Source organism: Pan paniscus, chromosome 16, assembly GCF_029289425.2.
Source record: "Pan paniscus chromosome 16, NHGRI_mPanPan1-v2.0_pri, whole genome shotgun sequence".
NCBI classification, from domain to species: Eukaryota; Metazoa; Chordata; class Mammalia; order Primates; family Hominidae; genus Pan; species Pan paniscus.
Genome location: NC_073265.2, coordinates 23,464,936 through 23,485,316, shown reverse-complemented (window position 1 = coordinate 23,485,316; position 20,381 = coordinate 23,464,936). Strand labels below are relative to the sequence as shown.

At 41.1% G+C, this 20,381-nt stretch overlaps 1 protein-coding gene across 9 annotated transcripts in view; it reads left to right on the top strand.

Annotated features, from left to right (window-relative positions):
* The window catches only part of LOC134728421 (golgin subfamily A member 8B-like), a 58,553-nt gene that overhangs the window by 29,136 nt on the left and 9,036 nt on the right, over positions 1 to 20,381 (top strand). For 3 of the 9 annotated variants that reach the window (XM_063597064.1, XM_063597063.1, XM_063597059.1), the window contains 7 exons: positions 3,355 to 3,493; positions 6,329 to 6,419; positions 7,640 to 7,687; positions 9,234 to 9,282; positions 9,706 to 9,801; positions 17,008 to 17,310; positions 18,730 to 18,854. In XM_063597064.1, the coding sequence (XP_063453134.1) occupies positions 18,807 to 18,854 (48 nt within the window). In that variant the 5' untranslated portion in view covers positions 3,355 to 3,493; positions 6,329 to 6,419; positions 7,640 to 7,687; ... (2 more) ...; positions 17,008 to 17,310; positions 18,730 to 18,806. Of the gene's footprint in view, positions 1 to 674; positions 887 to 1,535; positions 1,732 to 3,354; positions 3,494 to 6,328; positions 6,420 to 7,639; positions 7,688 to 8,516; positions 8,572 to 9,233; positions 9,283 to 9,705; positions 9,802 to 17,007; positions 17,311 to 18,729; positions 18,855 to 20,381 lie in introns of those variants that run through there. The other 6 variants (XM_063597058.1, XM_063597060.1, XM_063597057.1 and 3 more) reach the window with 6 other exon arrangements.

Here is a 20,381-nt window from a genome sequence, read left to right as displayed (position 1 = left end):
TGGTGTGTGGAGTGTACTGTGTGTGGTATGTGGTGTGGTGTGATGTGAATGTGATATGTGCGTGTGGTGTGTGTGGAGTGTGATGTGTGGTGTGTGTGGAGTGTAGTATGGAAGGCTTGAGCGTGTATGTATGTTTTGTGTGCATGGTGTAGTGTTTGTGGTGTGTGATATGTATGCAGTGTGTGTAATGTGTGTGGTTGGTGTGTGGTGTGTATGGGGTATGTGTGTGGTGTGTATGAGGTGGGCATGGTATGTGTGTGGTGCATGTACGTATGCACACACATGCACACACATGTGCACTGCAGGTGACAGGCAGACCGGCAGCCTGGGACATGCAGCGGTGATCAGCTCAGCCAAGGCAGGGCTCAGGGTGGGAGTGGCCAGGCCCCTGGCAGCTCAGAACCCTGGATGAGAGTCCAGGAGGAAAGAACAAGCGGTGTCCCCATCTCCACCCAAGTTCATCACTAACATGAACCTATAGTCTGCACTGAAACTGTTCCATTCTGATTAGAATGAGAAACACTTCCAGACGGGCTCAGTACAGCCAAGTGGGGACTGTCCTACAACGACACGGTGTAGGGGTGGGCAAAGGAATCATGGCAGCAACTACCTTTTGTTTTTTAAAATGTGAAACATTTCTGAATGGCTTAAGCAACATCTATTTAATTTAAAAGCTCTACTGAGATGAAGAAAGAAAAAGAATACATGCTCAGCTCCAGAGACACGTAGAGGGACAGAGATTGGGGGACAGAAGGAAGTGCATTAATTCCTTCCACGACCCCTGAAGAGCAGCGGTGGGTCTGAGCATCCTATCTCCAGGAAGCAGGCCAGCAGGCAAGCCAGCTGCCACCTCGTCCTGTGCAAAGCACAGGCACCGTCCCCAAAAGTAGGCAAATGACTATCTTATTTGTTCAGGGGAAGCAAAATGGTCCAGGGTTGGTAGCCGCGTTTTTTTCCCAACAAGACCTAACTGCTGTCATCTTTCTCTGGGACCCAGCCTCCCTGAATAGAGTGAAAGGCGGCCAGCAGAACCCAAACTGTTCTGCCACAGGCTCCTCCCCACAGAGCACAGCTCAGTGCAACAGAGTCCCCACATCCAAGATGCAGAATCCACAAAGAGAAAACCTTCTGCTCCAGAAGGTACTTACAGGAAGTCAAAATTAAAAACACATCTTCTTATGGTTCTTTTTTTCTAACATAATCAATTATTTCTTACTGCAAAACCTAGATGTTTACCATTTATAACCAGAAATAGTTTCTCATAAAACAACCATAAAATGTAAGTTATTCAGTGACCCATCTCTCTGGAAAAGAATAACACAGTATGAAATTGAGGTATTGCCCCAAAAATCAAGACGATGGGCCCTGAAACTCTAAATACTTGAATTTTTAAGTAACTTAATATCAAGCCCATTTAATAGAAACTATGTCAAGCAGACACACTATTAGAACTGATACGAAAATAAAATTACAAACTGACACAGCTGTATCCAAAAAAAAAATGAAAAGAGAAAAGTCGCTTCATTGCCTTTTAGGATTTCCAAAGATGATGTTAAACCCAGCCATGGTTCTGATCTCCAGGAAAGCAATTGCTGTGGTACAAAAGGACAAGGGTTAAAAGAGAACAGTGGGAGCTCTCTTTCCCAATAACTCATGCAGTGTGACGCAGAGGCTTTCAGCACAGCCCAGGGTGCCCGGGACTGAAAACTCCTTCACCAGCCCCCTCCACAGGTGGGAAATACTCGGATCTTCATTCCTGTGACACAAGACCTTGAAAGTTGCTGAAAAATGCTAGTCCCATCTGACTGGGGCAGCATTTTCATTTATTGCACACCATTGAGTTTTTTTTTTTGTTTGTTTTTGTGGTTTTATTTATTTATTTTTTTGAGATAGAGTCTCGCTCTGTTGGCCAGCCTGGAGTGCAGTGGCACAATCTTTGCTCACTGCAACCTCTGCCTCCCAGGTTCAAGCAATTCTCCTGCCTCAGCCTCCGGAGTAGCTGGGATTACAGGCGCGTGCCACCACGCCCAGCTAATTTTTGTATTTTTTTAGTAGAGACAGAGTTTCACCATGTTGGCCAGGCTTGTCTTGAACTCCTCACCTCAAGTGACCCACCTACCTCAGCCTCCCAAAGTGCTGGGATTATAAGCTTGAGCCACTATGCCCAGCCACCATTAAGATTTTGGCAGGAATCATTGTGCTAGACACCACTATCCCACCAATCACTGAGCACTTTTCATTTCCTGCCGCTGGTGCTGTTGGATACCTTACGGCAAGCTGCCGTCCCTGCCCACCCACCTGAGGACAGGAACCTCCAACTCTGCCTTGCCAGAACTGACCACTGTGTCTGACAGATGGCGAGTCCTTTGCTGTACATGGCCCTCAAAAAAATGAGGCAATTCTTTCACTCAGACCAAAGTAAGCAAATGCTGAAAGACCTTATAATGAAACATCACATTCCCCAATCTGGACTTCCCCACTCCACTGACCAACTTTGTCGTTTCTGATTTTAATTCTACTGGTGATTATTTTCCACCTCTCTAAATAATTTTTGAACTCTCTTTCTGGGTATATCAACTTCGGATACTATTTAGTGGCATCCCATTATGAGAGGTGAGCTTTGCAGACCACAACTTCCCAGGCTCTGATGCAGGTCAACAGAGGATCGCACCAGCTACTGCAGTTATGCAGAGGGGCTTTCCATTCTTAGCAAGAGCACTGGGATAAAAGAGATCCTTCCAAGAGCTCCCACCTAACTCTGGGAACACAGAAGCATCCTTTAAAAGCCCTGTGGTCACACAGCCTTCAGCATGCATGCAGGCTCTTTTCTTAACTTTATAAAGCCCCGGATAGGCTGGTACTAACACTAACATGGTGAAACCCTGTCTCTACTAAAAATATAAACAAAATAGCTGGGCGTGGTGATGGATGTCTGTAATCCCAGCTACTCAGGAGACTGAGGCATGAGAATCATTTGAACCTGGGAGGCAGAGTTTGTAGTGAGCAGAGATCACCCCTGTATGCGCCCACCTGGGTGACAGAGTGAGACTCTGTTTTAAAAAAGGAAATAAAAATTAAAGAAGTAAATAAATAAATGATGGCTTATTTCATAATAGTTATGACTTTGTAAAGCTTTGAAATCTGCTTTACCCAGAGTCTAGCTTTTAAATAAAATGTAGGATATAGAAGGTGGGAGCCTCTTGAATGGAATGTGGGGGCTTTTTCTCTCTCCCCGTAGGATAGATATATTCTGTTTCTTGTCCCCCATTGAGTCAAGAATAATTTAACTTTTGGCATAAGAAACTGCTGAAGAAAAATAGGTTGAATAAGCTAACATTTTTCTTCTTTTTGCAGGATATAGAAGACTTAGATCACTACGAGATGAAAGCAGAGCCCATTAGTGGGAAAAAGTTGGAGGATGAAGGAATTGCAAAAGAAAATTTGGCAATATTAGAGAAATTAGGAAGACTGAAAGGCAAGAGCATTTAACTGCGTAAGTGTGTATAAATAGCTAGAGCCTGGATTTTTGTTTAAGTAATTATAGTTAATACCAGGCAATTCATGAACATGCCAATCTCAGCTGCTCTCCTCCATTCCTGCCTTAGTGGTAGATTCAGTCACATGTTTATTGGTTTTGAGACAGGGTCTTGCTCTGTCGCCTGGGCTAGAGTGCGGTGGCATAATCATAGTTCACTGAAGCCTTGATCTCCCGGGCTCCAGTGATCCTCCTGCCTCACCCTCCCAAGTGTCTTGGACTATGGGCATGAGCCACCACACCAGGCTAATTTTTTAGATTTTTAGTAGAGATGGGGTCTCACTATGTTGACCATGCTGGTCTTGAACACCTGAGTTCACGCGATCCTCCTACCTCAGCCTGCCAAAGTGCTGGGATTACAGGCATGAGCCACCGTCCCTAGCCACGGTCATATGTTCTCTTGCCCAAGGTTATCTTTCTCATCTATGAACAGCCACTTTTTACCCTGTTCATCTGCTCTTCACATCCTGGAACCACCTGCTGATCCCTGTATATGCCCCTTTCCAGCCTGTTTATGCTGTTTTCTCTGCTTACTTTCCTTCCGTGGCATCTGTATATTCACATTCATTCTCTCCTACAAAACACAACTCAAATTATTTCTCCTTCATGAAGCTGACTTTGGTCCATCCTGCTGTAACCAAATCAAAACTAATTCTTCTCTTTTGACTTAACATCTCTTTTATGTGAAGCGGCAGGATGTGAAAGGAACACTGAGTTTGGTGACAAACACACCTTTTTTGGTTTCACTTTGCTCAAGTCTAAAGTATGGATAGATAGTACATACCTTTTGGATGACTGCTATGAAAAGTCAATGAGAATGATGTGTGTATATACATGAAATGCTCAGACAGAGTAGTGAAACGTCAGATGATTGTCTGAACACTTACTACTTCCTGCCTCGTATTAGAGCTATTTACCAACTCCATGAAAGCCGAGGAGCAGTTACTTTGTCTTGGGCACAGGTTCTCCAAAACAGGGAATGAATTGTTAGGCAAGTAGATGCCAAGTGTTGAAACCAGATAGATTACTCTCCCTCCTTCAGTCTTAGTTATATATTAATTTAATTAGTAATTTTTCCCAGAGGAAAGAAATTTAGTCAATTTCTCATATCTTATTTAAAAAACTGAGTTTGTAGCATTTGAAATAATGTTACTGTACTTTCCGTGTCTTGTGATCGATTCCAGTTTGAGTTATCTTCAAAACAAGTATAAATTATTGAACACTTTTGCATGACCGATACTATGTTAAGTACTTTATACTTTCTATATGCTCTCATTTAGTCTTCATAGCCGCTGTGTGAAACAGGTGCTCTTCATATTTTAGAGATAGGAGAAACTTCTCATATTTTATAGATAGGAAATGAGGTCATGGTTACATATCTAGGAAGTAAGATCTTCGTAAACTTGATTTTTTTTCTTTTTCAAAGTATAGTGCAGTCTTTAAAACCTTTAGTTTCACATGACTAAAAAGTAGTTCCATTTCTACTTAGTCTTAGGATAAGAGATCCGTGTGTTTTCATCTTTAGAGAAGTCCCCACACTGAAAAACTGAAACCAGTTGCATGTAGGTACACGTGTTTCTCAGTGTGTCAATGTGTGAACTAGACCATCTGTGTAATATTCTTGCTTGTAGTCTTATGAATGGAAGTCTCTTTTAGTTAGTAATGTGTCACCTTGAGTGTCTTCTAGCATTTTCAAAAATTGCTGGGGTTTGGAATAGACTCATACTAAATTCTGTGCTATCATGGAGTCCATGGTGGTCTGAACATGTTGGCTAGAGTTTTTCAGATGATAAGAAATAGGAAACGAACCAGACTTGTGTCTAGTTTTATATTCTCTTGAAACTTCATAATGCTTCATTTAATTGGTCTTTTTTTTTTTTTTTTTACTTGAAATGTTGAGTGTTGAAAATGTTTTTATAGGTCCATCAAAATTTTTTTGTCATTTTCTTGATAGAGTGAACTCTTGCTTGATTTTTATCTTCTAGGAAAAAGCTCAAGCTTGAATAATATTGGTTGGAAAGTAAATAAGAGTAATATATTTCATTATACAGAGAATGATTGCCAAGTTGATTTTTATGACTTTTCCCCCAGTTTTGAAAGCAATATAATTAACTCGTATTGTAGATGTAGTTATGTTATTACTTTTAAAATATGTCGGTGTAGTACACCTGTAGTACAAGCTACTATGGATGGTGGGAGGCTGAGGCAGGAAGATCTTTTGAGCTTGGAGAGGTCAAGGCTGCACATGAGCTGTGATTGCACCATTATATTCCACCCTGGGTGAGAGAGCGAGACACCTTGTCTCTTAAAACAAACAAAAAATCAAAAAAGGGGAGTGGGGGATGGGAGTCATATTAGAAATCTATATATAGGACAGTTGTGGAAAAATAACGATTTTTTAGTGATTTAACTTTTCATAGTTCCGTCCATGGCAAATTGTTCTTGAACTGCTTGACTAATAATACAAGTTTAGGAAAGCATATTAAACTTCTTTTGAATTCTTGAGAAAATTATATACATGTGACTGTTTTCCTTTAGAATGACTGCAAACTCTGAACCCCCTTATTAGATTAGATTTAGGCTATTATGATCGCTTTTGGACATTCATTCTAAAGGAGCTGGAAGCTATAGTGACCTCTGTTTTTCCTGAGGATATAGAGCAGCTTAAGATCTTCTCTTTCTTGAACTTACCCTAGGTGCTCTATTTTAGCTTTCAGATTGGTTCATTTTTGAGTTAGTTGAAAAAAAAAAATATCTTTTTGTTTGAACTGTTTTTTGTTTTGTGATTCTTAGGGTTGACCCTGCTAGTCCTTTGCACAGTGATCTTCAGATCTTAAAAGAAAAAGAAGGCATAGGAGATACTTTGCTTAACTTATCTTTTAAGGTAAGAGAATTGTTACGGGACACTCTTTTTCTAATGGGAGTGTATATTTGTACAAGTGTTTTGGAAAACAATTTGGTAAAGTGGAAGATACTCATACACTATGGTTCAGGAATCTTGTGGATATATACTCCACAAGAAATGAGTCCATAGGCACCAGGAGACACTGGAATGTTCAGAGCAGTATCATTTATCATAACCCCAAACAGAAAATAACCCAGGTGTTCATTCCAAGAAAATGAAGAATTGCGGTATTCATAAAATGGCTCACAGCTATGTGGGAAAGATGGGTGAACCTTGAACACTATGTTAAGCGAAAGAGACCAGACCCCCAAAACCTATTTTGTACAATTTCCTCTATATAGAGTTCAACAATAGGGAAAACTAATGTTGGTTAGGGCATACACTCTTAGTGGAGGCAATATCGCCTGCAGTGGAGTGAAAATTGGTCCTTAGAGTGAAGGAAAATCTTACCTATTATAATGGTCTGCTGCCCTCCAAAGGGCCGTATAACATGAACCGACATACAGTATATCTGTGGTGTTAAAATTCCATGGGGAATGGGGATAGAATTAGGAAGAAAACTTCTAAAAAGGCTTCTTAGGGGGACAAAAATGAAAAGAAAACAGAGAAACACTTATTTCTGGATTCATACTTGGGCAGTAAAACTATTAAGAACAAAGAGGTGATCACATAGAGGTTAGGGGAAGGAGTCCATCCAGGTGGGAGGTAGGGATGTGTGACCTGAAAGGGACATCTGTGGGCTTCTTGGATACTGGCTGGAATATATTTCAGGACCAGGTTGGTGGTTACATGGGCAAATAATTTACAATAACTTGTTAAGGTATACCTTAAGGTATATTTTATGTAACTTTCTGAATGTATGTGTTATATTTAATAAAGTATTTTTAAGATACTAAAAATAAAGTTTACAAAGGAATAACGATGGAATCTAGAAGAAATGTTAGTGATCTAGAAGAAATGTTAATGGAATCTAGATAAGATGTAATGGTTTAAAATCTATGGCTATATGCGGTATTTTGATGAAAAAAACAGACATAAAAGAATAGTTTCTTGTACTTACTCTAAGGATGGTAGTAGTTTTCTAAAAGCTTCGTACTTAGCTTTTTGTGTGTATATTTTTGCTTGTGGATATATCTTATGATTGAACTTTCTTGATATGACCCTAATGTCACTATTTTCTCTCACTTTTGTTATCATAGAAACTGTTGTCGTTGTCAACTGGGTTGTCTTCCTGAAGTATGAATCCGGTATGTATTGCCTGAATTTGCTAATGGCTACTTCTTTATGGATTCATATGGGGTAACGCATAAAGCACGCAGGCCTAAAACAAAAAAAACAAAACACAAAAAACTAGGCAGGTATCTTTCTTTTTTAAAACATTAAATCATACATCCATATGCCCAACACCAAACTTAAGAAATAGAACCTTTGGCTGGGCGTGGTGGCTCACGCCTATAATCCTAGCACTTTGGGAGGCCAAGGCAGGCAGATCACCTGAGGTCAGGAGTTCAAGAGCAGGCTGGCCAACATGGTGAAACCCCTTCTCTACTAAAAATACAAAAATATTAGCCGGGCATGGTGGCGGGCGCCTGTAATGTAACCCCTGCTTCGTGGGAAGCTGAGCTGGGAGAATCACTTGAACCCAGGAGGCAGGGGTTGCAGTGGGCCGAGATTGTGCCATTGCACTCCAGCCTTGGTGACGAGAAAAACTCCGTCTCAAAAAATATATATATAAAAAAGAAATAAAACCTTATCAGTACCTGTAGCACCCTGTGTGCCCCTCTCTTGTCATGTCCTCTTTGGGAGGTATCTTGAAGGAAATACGAAATCTTGGCCAGGAAACTAGAGGATTCGTGACTGCAGGTGGTGTTTTCATTATTTTTTCCTGCTTTAGCTAGAACTTCAGGGAAGGGACGATGTGGGAGGTAAATGGCTGAAACTCTATTGGATTTGTGTTTGTGGCCAATGGCTCCTGACACCAGAAAGAAGGGCCTTTTTCTGTGGTTGGAGTATTTCTTAAAGAGTCCTGAGAAAAATGTGATGCCTTGAGCTAACTGACCTTCTGAAGAGGACCTTAAACTGAATTTCCAAGTTATTAGTATTGAGATTCACAGACTTTGGAGAATAGCAGGTATGACTTGGAAAGATGTACAGGGAGGAGCCAGAACAATATGTATTTATAAGCTCTGATGTCCACAGTGACAACTTGAGCACCATGAATACTAAGCAAAATGGAACTGGAGATAAAGTCTAACACAAAGATGGGATTGAGGGCAGGAGGGAATGTGACCTGGTCAGCAACTTGGTAAATCCAACTTGCTATGCTTTTAAGGAAGTTGTTTTCTGATGTTACAGGCAACATCGGAATTACTGAATTGAATTCTGAGGTAGTGCTTTAAAGAAATGCGTTCTTCTGCCCCTATTCTTTGGAATACTTACTACGTATGCTTACTATTCCTATTCTTTGGAATACTTACTAAGTATGCTTACTATTCCTATTCTTTGGAATACTTGGCTAAGTTCTTAGTTTTTGATATCATAAAAATTCAAAGTATTCTGTTCTAAGAGCCATTGCAAATAGTTGACTAGAATTTCAGAGCAATTACATGAGAGTAATACCAACAGAGTTTTTAAGTTACCCATAGTCCTATATCCCTAACAAGTATGTTCATGCTTGCATGTTCTCTTCTCATGTTTACTGTGTGCATACTTTCTTAGTAATGGCATGTAGAAATTGTTTAAGCAGGAATAATTCTCGAGATAGTTTTGTATGTTTCCTTTTTTCTTTTTAAGGTATGTATTGTGTGGAGGAGCATTACGTATTGAACTTCTCACAAAACAGGTGATTATTTTCTTATAATACTCAATTTTCACCCTCAATAGAGTGTTTCGATTACATAAGTTAGGTTGTAAGTAGAAGGTTCTCTTCAAGAAATTTTAGTGTTTTTTTTCATAGCTCCTACTTTCAAGAATGAAAAAGGTAAACCAGTAAAATGAGATTGTACTTGTTGCTGAATCTATGCTGGGATAGGCATTAAGAGTGACCTTTATTTAAGGTTCTAATTTGCTCACGTAGGCCACTTGCAACATCAGTTTGTTGTTTTTGGTGAGATTCTGGAAATGGTCCAATTTTACTTTTTCCCCTTGACTCCAGACTTTTTAACACTGATGTGCTGCTGTTGAGGCATATGCCGTTTTGTTAGGCCTCCTCAAGTGGGAATCAGGAATGCTGCTGTTTTCTAGAGATGTTTTGTTCTTCCTGTAGGGCTGAAGCAGTGCCTACTCGACAGAACCGGTCATCGTACAAAGAAATGCCACCTGACTCAAAGGCAAAGCCAGAGTGCAGCTTGGAGCAAAGAAGGTATTCTATTAAGAATTTTCCATAAACCATAAGATATATTTTATATTACTTTGCGAGCCTTCTTCCTGTCTTGACTTAATTCTTTTTGAGAGAATTTGTTTCATTTTCATTTGGTTTGTTTTCTTCTTGTTACAAAGATGATCTATAGAAAATATAGAAGTATCATTTCTTTATTATTGCTTTTTTCCCCCTTCTGTGCCTATGCTTACCAAGTCTTTTTTTTACTTTTTATTAACTCTTTCAATCCTCTTAATAACTTAAAAAGAGGGTATTACTAATATCTGCATCTTGTGGATGAGGTAACTGAAGGTCGGTAACTTGTCCAAGGTCACAGGTGGCAGAGCAAGGATTAAAACCAGACCGTCTGGCTGCCCAAGGCCCAAGCAAGAGGAGCTGAGAGCAAGCCATGGGGGAGAAGGATGTTGGTCAGGCTGGTTTCCTGTTCAGTTACCATGAAATGCAGGCTTAACCTTAATTCTAGGACATTACCAAGAAAGCCTTGCAAAGCCATAGGTTTTTTACCATGACCATGACTTTTAGCAAGAATTTGTGGTTTAAAGGCAACGTGGTGCTCTAAGAAGCTTCCGTTCACTCTTACAGAGGGACTGCTGGTTGAGCTAAATAGTGAAATCCTGGTGGAGCACACAGCCTTTAGGGCAGCTTGTGACCTATTTCTATGGTCAGGAAAGACACCTGTCTTTCCCTGCTGCCTACAGCCTCCAGTTATTCACCTTCAGAATTTCCTAGTCTGTGATCACATTCAGATGAGAGATCTGTTTTGTTTTTTCCAGGGTAGGAGGAAGTGAGTCATCACCTATACTAAGCAGTCTAGTCTTCTGTATATAAATGAGCAAGTTTGAGGAGCCAAATTTGAGAAGCTTGTGTAATCCTGACATTCTCCAAGAGAATCCAAGAGAATGTCAGGATTACAGACGGTGGTAAAGTGGTCTCTTGTTAGTTGTCTCCACAGCTCTCATCAGAAGCACACACAGATACTTTTTCTAGGAAACCATCTCTAACTTAAGCCTGTAGGATTCCCAAAGATTAAAAGCAGGCAACTATGAATTCAGTGAAATCATAGCATTCAAGTAGTGAACCCAATATATTTGAGAATTATCAGAAACAATGAATGTTTCCCAAAGACTTTAGGTTTTGGAATTATCAGATACAGAATACAGACTTCAAATATTAGAATTGTGAGAAAATAGTTACATGTGAAATAAATGTATTATATAAGAAAAAGATGGACTCATAAAATTGAGCAAGCAGGAGCAGTAAGACCACCAGGAATGATGAGGAAGACCTGAAAGGAAAATGGATGAAATAGAACTTACAGAAATAAAATATATAGCTGGGTATGGTGTCTCACACCTGTAATCTCAGCACTTTTTGAGAGGCTGAGGCGGGAGGATGGCATAAGCCCAGGAGTTGGAGACAAGCCTGGGCAGCATGGTGAGAACTCGTTTCTCCAAAAAATACCCCACCACAACCAAAAAAAAAAAAAAAGAAGAAGAAAAAAGCTGTGTATGGGGCACCTACCTGCCTATACTCCCAGCTAATCAGGAGGCTGAGGTGGGAGGATCACTTGAGCCCAGGAGGCCAGGGCTGCAGGTTCGTGCCACTACAGTCCAGCCTGGGTGATAGAGTGAGACTCTGTCTCAGAATAAAATGAAATAAGGAAATATAAAATGGAATTGTTGAAATAAGAAACCGAGTGGATGGATTAGACACCAGAAGAAAGGATTAATTGGTTAGACCATTATCTCCGAAAAGTAAGTCCGTATGTTACACAGAGAGACATGAGGATAAATGATAGGGCAGAAGTTGGTGGGGTTGGCGGGGAGAGGGAGATCAGAATGAGGTCTAAAATACGTCTTAGTGGAATCCCAGGAGGAGATATTAAAATTATATTGGAAAGTGAGAGAAATGGAAGTTCTAAAGGTGACAGAAGGAAGTCCACATAAATGAGTCACAACAAATGTAAATGGACTAAAGTTACCAGTTAGACAGATGGAACTAATAAAACGATATCCAGCTGTTCTAATCCATCTTATTGAAACTATGAGGATGTGAAAAGATTGAAAGTTTTTATAAAGGAGAGAGAGAGATAAAGATATGCCGGTATACATTAACCAAAACAACTGATGGAGCTTCAGTTTCAAACAAGATAGGATGTTGGAACACAAAGCATTAGTAACAGCTTGATGCCAAATGACTGTTAATTAGGAGGATGTAGCAATTTTCATATTTTATGTACCTATCAAAATAGACTCAAAATACAGAGGAAAAACTGATAAAACCACAGGGAGAAATTGACGAGTCTGCCATTGTATTTGGAGATTTCAACATACCCTGCTTACCATAAGTAAGTTACACAGAATGCCCATATATAGATTTGAATAACCCGTGAATGGACGTGATGTAATGGACAAATATAGACCTCTGTACCCAATAATCAGATATTCTGTATTCTTCTCAAGCATATGTGGACTGTGGGAGAAACATTATTATGTATTAATCCATTAAGCAAGTCAGAAGATTGAAAAACAATTGGTACAATCCACACCATAAAATTTATAATTTAAATATGAAGCAGTTAAGGTTAGAAGTTAATAGTGAAGAGATTAACCAAAAGCTACATGAACTTCGAAATTAAACACCCTTGTAATTCATGGTTAAAAGAATCCAATGAAATTTTAGAATGCTTAGAATTGAACCATAGTTAAAATAGGAAACTTCTATCTACCCCTCTCTCTCGCCCTCTCCCTCCCTCCAAGGCCCAATTCTTACATTTCTGCTTGTTAATTTGCTATAGTTAATTCGGATATATACAAAGACTAAGAACAATTCCTTGAATACAGTGACAACCTGTACCTGCAATAGTCCAAAGCCTAATTACCCTGATTCCTCCACCAACAGTTCCCAAACTGGTGCACTAGAAAGTCTTCCGAATGCTCTTTGCAAAAAAAAAAAAAAACAAAAACAAAAACAAAAAAAAAACAATATCGTGGCCATATAAATTCATTGTTCTGAGAGGTCCCGTTGAATTTACCAAGCATTTCCCAAATTGATTTATTCATCAATAATCCCGAGGTGCTGGGATTACAGGCGTGAGCCACCATGCCCGGCCTTCCATAAGGCATGTAAAGGCACTTCCAAAGGTAGAATCAACAGACTTTCCAAAGGTCAGTGGCAAGATCTCCAGACTCAGACCCGCCTTCAAGTTCCAACCCCCAGCAACCCAAAGCCAATGAATTGTCCTCCCAGAATGGCCTCAGATAGCAATTAGAACGTGGTCCTCAAATTCTCCAGATCAACTCCAAAAACATATATACTATTAATGGGAAATATTGTGAACTGAAGTCTTTAACAGATAAACATTAATCAAAAACATTTCTATGGGTAAACGATTATATATAAAATAGGTTTCTCACCAATAAAAGCCTCTATAATTTCAGGCTGATGACAAATTAACTTATGTTTTAAATGCATAATTATGTCAAATAAATGCATCTACAAAGGCCTGAATACAATCTCTGAGTCAAAGGTCACCCCATCTTCTCAATTTCACATTTGATTATACGTGTATTTGAGAGAACATCACTCATTATTTGTTTTGGGAGTATAATGGAATATTATCTAATATTTTGGATATTATGGAAACTAGTTGATTGGAAGTCAATGGCACCGTTTCTATTAAAAGAGTAGGATCCTCATCAGTATACAGAGACGTTTAAGAATAGTCATTCTACATCGACAAAGCGTCAGTATCAGGCAGTGGCTTCAAAGCCAAAGTGGTGGTTGGATGTAAAGTGGAATTTTAATTGGCGAAGGAGGCAGATAGTGAGAAATGTTGATTCAATAATAACGTGAAGTCCAGAAAAGCCTGTGGCTGTAAAGAATGTTGAGCCATAGAGCCCATGGGAAATAGGAAAGGGGGCCTCGAAATATTCAGAGACTCGTAGAAGGGTAGCGTAAATACCTAAGGTAATTGTGATGGCTAGTGCTTGAAGTATTTGCTTTCGACTACCTTCTATCAGGCTGTCTACAAACTTGGAAGTTTCTTGAGGGCAAGAATGAAGTCTTTTACAGCTTCTGGTGTGTCTCTGTGTACCCAACAGGTCCTCAGTAAATAATGTGTTACCCTACTTTGTCATACAATATAGGACATACTTAGCTGTACAGCACGATGTGATTTGATCACACCTAACCTATGAGTGGACAATCACAGCGTTCTCTCTGTTTAAAAACGACACTCCCTATTCCCTTTCACCTTCGTAATATATTCGTTTGGTTTCTAGGAATGTTGGTTCTACCCATATGTTTTTAGGCAATAGCACAATCTGTGATGTGCCTAAGTAAAATTATACCAAGCATTCTATGGCGGCAAAGCTAATGCACTGCTCTTTGTTTCAATTAAGATTTTAGACGTTTGAAAATATAAATTGAGATATTGGACAGTGAGGGTTTTATTTTGGAGGTTGGAGGAGATTGAAATGTTGGGGTAAAACTGCTAGGCTCCTTTGGGACTTGTCTGTCAGGGTGGGGAGAATATACAAGTTAACCAAATCTTGTCAATTCTCACAGTGCTTAGTTTTGTGACTGTACAAAAACTGGCATTGTTTTTCCTGGGTCTCAGTGGAGAAATGTGAGCTGTGAGATTAACATCCTCTTTACTGTGTTTTGGCCAGGATTTTGCAAGCTTTTGTGGAGAAAATTATATTGCTTTTTTTCATCCTGTTGTAACATATATGTTTATCAGTATGCTTCCTTGTGTTTTACTGTGGTAAAATTGTATCTTGCATATAGAGAAATAAGTCTGTTAGAGTGAACTTTAAAAAATCTTTACTCTGAGGTGCCAGCCTTGTGTAATGAACCATATGTTTAAGCCTCGTAAATACATCACACTAGAGCCCAGCATGGTGGCGTGTGCCTGTAATCTCAGCCACTAGAGAGGCTGAGGCAGGAGTATCGCTTGAACCTAGGAGTTTCAGACCAGCCTGGGCTACATAATGAGATCCCATCTCAGTCAGTCAACCAATCAATCAGTTACACAAAAAAGATCAAGGTCTTTCTTGCTCTTTTAGAATGTCTTTCCCAAACATTCTAACAAATGTCTCGGTGTCTCAAATAACGAAAAGGGTTTATGACAGAGTTACAGCAGTCATCAGAGAAAAATCCTGGACAGATTGCAAATGTATACCAGTTGTGAATTTCTATGACTGCAATTGAAATCCAACATTATTTTTGTACGGTCTTCTTGGGTGTATCTGTGTTTAATAACTTGTTTTCAAATTTAGAGGACTGTAGCTATGGTTTCTTCTTAGAGACCTTGACCTTCAGGGGCTCACAGTTTAATGGAAGAGAGAATTAGAAACCAAGAATTAAATGCAGAGAGTGAGGTTCTGCAGTACAGGGTGTCTACAGGGTGCAGAGAAGCACTGTGGCGCCGTGTTCTGGCCTCATCTTCTACTGCTCTAGACTTCCTGAAATGCCATTTCCTGACCCTACCTGGACCTCTCTCTGTAGGTGCTGTTCTATCTCCTTGCAAGCCTTTTCTACAGCTTAAGTGCCTGCTGAAGTTCTGTTTCTTCAGAAGCTTCTTGAAGACTGCCTGTAGCTCACCCAAATAATTGTTTTGTCTACATCTCTGTTATTTCTTTAATTACAGCCAATTCTTATTATTTGCAGGAGTAATATTCTACAAAGTTGCCTGGAACACTGAATTAATCAAATAGCAAACCCTTGTTTCCAGGGTAAATATGTACATAAATACATATGTCATATAGGTTATCATCTTAATTCCTAAAAACAACTCATCCTGGTAGATTGAATTTTCTTTATTTCCAAAAGAATAAAGGAAGTACAGAATTGTAAGTGATTTGTCTGAGGCCACTCCACTAATAGGTGCCAGTGTTATGATTCAGACCCCGTCCAACTGGTCCCAGAGCCACAGCTTCTTGCACTACCCTGCAGTGTCCTCTACTGTCTCTGTCTTCAGGTCATCTTTGTATGAGAGCTGAAACAAGCAGACCAAGGTCACTGTTTGACCTTAGCTTGGGACGAGTGCAAAGAGTGACACAGTTTTCACTACTGTGTGTCTATCCAGGAGCCACCTTGAAAGTGCCACAAGTATTAATTTGGGGATTAGAAAGACATTTTAGCAAGTAAGCTAATTTGAAAATATGGGATACTCAAATGATGAGGGTCAACTGTATTTGTAAGTGACTGCTAGGGTCTGTTTCATGGTAATCCCTTCCCGCAAGAATGTGGAATGTTTCTTTAGCTTCTTTGATAGTTTATTTATTCATTCATGTATTTATTAGGTCCTTATTATAAGCCAGACTCTGCTTTAATCTGTGTGAACAAGCTAGAGATTAAGGTCCTGCCCTGTGGATTTTATATTAGAGTAAGAAAGACAGATAGCTAAGTCTGGAGCTCGGAGGGGTGGGGGGCGGCGAGGCCCAGGTTGGAATTATAGATTCACTTGACCAAGGTGAAACCTGGTGTGCCCCCTCCTGCTTCACATCCACAGATATACTTCCAGAACATTTCTGCTCTATTGTTGTGTATAAAATCCTCCTTTTGAGCCTCTCTCCATTGATGCATGTCAGCCTCTACTTGTCTTTTGTTGATTTTGAGGCCACTTGCCCATGTGGCTGGCAGGATATTGAAGAAGAATCATACTGACCTGGCTCTGCTGCCTACCAGCTGAGTTACTTTGGTCAAGCTCTTGGACTTCTGAGCCTGTTTCCTGATTTCAAAAGTGGTGATATGATGTGTTAGGCACTGGTGGGTTGCAAGGAAGATGCACGCATGTATTCCCTTTGTGATGAGGGCCGAATGTTAACTTGGATGGAAAGTCATCCAAGCAGCCATATTGTCTCTGGCCCTAGTACTTTCAAAACCTCACAGAACATTAATTTCGCAGTATTTAGGATAGGACTTGAGCTCTGAAGACCTATAGTGTGGTTATTTGTTCATATGGCTGTTTTCCATACTAGACCATGAGCTCCGTAAGGGCAGGATCTACAGTTTCATCTTTCTATCCTGGGCACTCAGTTCACTGCCTGATACACAGTAATAGAGGCACAAATGTTTCAAAAGTTGAGGAATTTTCAACACTTCCTGAAAGAATAGGAAGATATAAAGGCTTCTCAGAGAAGGTATTATTTAAGCTTTTCTTTCTTTTTTTTTTTTTTTCAGATGATGTCTCACTCTGTCACCCAAGATGGAGTGCAATGGCACGATCTCAGCTCACTGCAACCTCTGCCTCCCAGGTTCAAGCAATTATCCTGCCTCAGCCACCCGAGTAGCTGAGATTACAGGCCTCTGCCACCATGCTCAGCTATTTTTTGTATTTTTAGTAGAGACGGGGTTTCACCATGTTGGGCAGGCTAGTCTTGGAACTACTGACCTCAGGTGATCCGCCCACTTTGGCCTCCCGAAAGTGCTGGGATTACAGTCATGAGCCACCATGCCCAGCTTATTGATGCTGATTCTTTAAGGGTGAGTAGAAATTTTTTCCAGGTGACTAAAACCTTGAGACATTATTCCAAGCAGAGACCAGCAGGGGCAAAGACACGGGGATATAGAGATGTTGAAGTTTACCAAACACTGCTAGATTTAAAAAACAGAAAAGAAACAATGAAAATCAAAAATTAAAATTAAAAATCACCTAAAAAAAAAAGAAACTGTTAATGGGCTTGTCCAAAGGTGACATCACAATTGAGTTAACTATAACCATAGACACACAATAATGGTTGGAAGTTTTGGGGAAAAAACATAACATTCTCAGGTTGTTGGCAGAGTATCTAGAACAATTTAGAAATACAGATATTGAATTCTGGGAATAATTACACTGTAGTGAAATCATTTCCTTCTCTGCGTATGAAGCATGTATGTGTCGCACACTGTTCAAGGTGCTGAAAATCAGACTCTTCTCAAGGAGCTCATGAGCAATCAAGGGAGATGGATGGGTGAGCCACTGATGATCATGTGACAAGTGGGGTAATAGAGATATGACTAAAATGCTATCCAAAGAAGAAGAAAGAAATTATTCATAGTATATGGAGTGCTGGGGAAAGAGTTCTGAAATGAAGCCGGCCAGGCGTGATGGCTCACACTTCCACTAACTGACCTCAGGTGATCCACCAGACTCGGGCTCCCAAAGTGCTGGGATTACAGGTGTGAGCCACCACACCCAGCCCAAAAGCTTTGTGTTTTTACAGATATTAACCATGTTTCCTGTTTAAAAAGAAAAAACAGCAACAATGTAGGAGAATAAGAGAAACATTTTTCCAAAAAAGAAATCATTTTGATTATTTTATCTCATTGGAATGTTGGATAATATAGTCTGCTTCATTAATCATCAAGCATGCTATGGATTTCCCACTTTTATAGGATCTGTATCTCAGTTCAGGTAATACTGGTAATTTTTGTACAGTATTTGAAGATGAAAAATATAGGCCAAAATCATAGACCTTACATAGAAGCTAGTTAATGAAGACAGCTCTGGAGGAACACATAGATACACACACAGAGACACACACATATATATAAAGTATACACACATATGTTTTTTAAAGCTTTAAAGGTTTTAAAGCCAAAGCCAGCCCCTCCCCTCCCCCAGAGCGGGCGGCCCCTCCCCTCTCTCAGAGTGGGTGGGGACAGCGGTTGCATGGGCAGCTTTCCTGATGAGCCACAGGTCCCTCTGGACACACTGCTGCCTGGCCACGCCCCCTTTCCGTTTCATCTTTCTCATTAACCAATGGGCTTGGAGCATTAAGGCCACGCCCCTATCCCCCTTTCCGTTTCATCTTTCTCGTTAACCAATGGGCTTGGAGCATTAAGGCCACGCCCCTATTCTGCATTCTACTGTGGCCCTGGTTACGCCTCCTCTGGGTCAGTTACGCAGCTGTCTTCTAGGTGACTGGACGTGTTGATCAGCGCTCGCTGGGATTTGGCTGACGTGGCCCCAACCCCGCCTCCCTCCCCACCCCACAATGGCAGAAGAAACTCGACAGTGTAAATTAGCTGCAGCCAAGAAAAAGGTAAAGACGTACCGGGTCATGGCCCCCCAACCCAACCACAGATCCCCTCCGACGACAAGACCGCTGCCACAGTCCATACTACTCCTGAGGCACACCAGACTTTGCCCCCAACCCCAGCGCTTCTGGGCTCCCCCTACAAAAGTCTTGTCAGTCAGCCGTGCCCCTTCAGCAAACAGCTCAGTCCCTACCCTCGCCAATCACCCCAGGGTGACTTTGGGCAGGTGACTCCTGGGGCGCCCCACTCCATTACTGGGCCCTCACCTCTTGCCGCCCCAAGTTGGACCTCCCTGGGCTCTTTGGGCTCGCATCTCCAAGGACCTGGGCCCCCCAGCCCCAGGCCCCGCCCTCGCCAGTTGTCCCTGGGTGACTTTGGGCTGGTGACTCCTGGGGCTCCCTGCTGCAGACTCTGCCCTCCCCTCCTGCTGCCTCAAGGTCGACCTCCCTGGGCTCTCTGCGCTGGCGTCTCCAGGGACCTGGGTCACAACCCTGTGTTTCCCTCCCGCGTGGTGGAGTGGAGACTCAGACATCGCGCTGATGTAGTCCCTCCCCCGCACTAGGAGGAGTGGAATGTAGTGATGTCACAGTCTGCCTACCAACTGTCATTACTGGAAGACTGGCCCTGGTCTTATGACCCAGTCCCCTAAACGTTGTCACCCCGTTTCTGGTTCTGGTCACAGCAGAAATTTCCAACTGGAAGGGGAATGGAGACTATGGGACCTAGGAGCAAGAGGTTTCAGGCTGCCTCACTCCCTTACCATAGCCATTGACAGTGGGAAAAGCCTACACTTTCCCCGTGAGCTCAAAACGTTGACAGTGTCTCTGGGTGGCGATGGGAGAATGGGTTGGGTTTGGTTTTCTCCCAAGCTTCTACTTTCCAAAGAGATTTTAACATTTTTTTCCGAGTTCTCCACCTCATATTCTAATTCTCCATGGTTCTGGACCAGACTGCCCTTCAGTCAGTGGTCTCTGAAGTGAGATTTCCTCATCTTCTGTGCAATAGATCTTGGGAGACTGAACTTGACAGTTTGAATCTTCCTCATATTATCTCAAGCTGCGGTGCTTTGAGTACCACAGGATAAATGTGGGACATCTTTCTGAAGCATCAGTTTCCTTTGATTCTCTTGAGATCAAGAGAAAAAACATGAATGTACTTAGGGATGGCAGTCCCATAGGTTTCTAAGAGTATACCAGACTTCTCTCTGAAATGAGGCTTGGGTTGTCCTCTTTCTGATAAATTCCCAGATTTCACAGAAAGGCTGCCTTCTGCCATGAGGACACATTGATAGAAAAGTTTGAGAGGTACTGGTGCACTTCTTCCCAGTAACAGACGTGTGAAGATGTACGACTCTAAACCACATGACATACAGCTCCTGCCTACTTCATGTTTACTTTTCTACCTCTGCCTCTGGATTTGGTGCCTGGCAAAACCCCAGAGCTTAGAGTGGGAAGACTGAGTTTCCAAGTTCCAGTATCGCCTTTTTCTTTTTCTTTTTTCTTTTTTTCTAGCCATGATGTCGATCCCTCTCA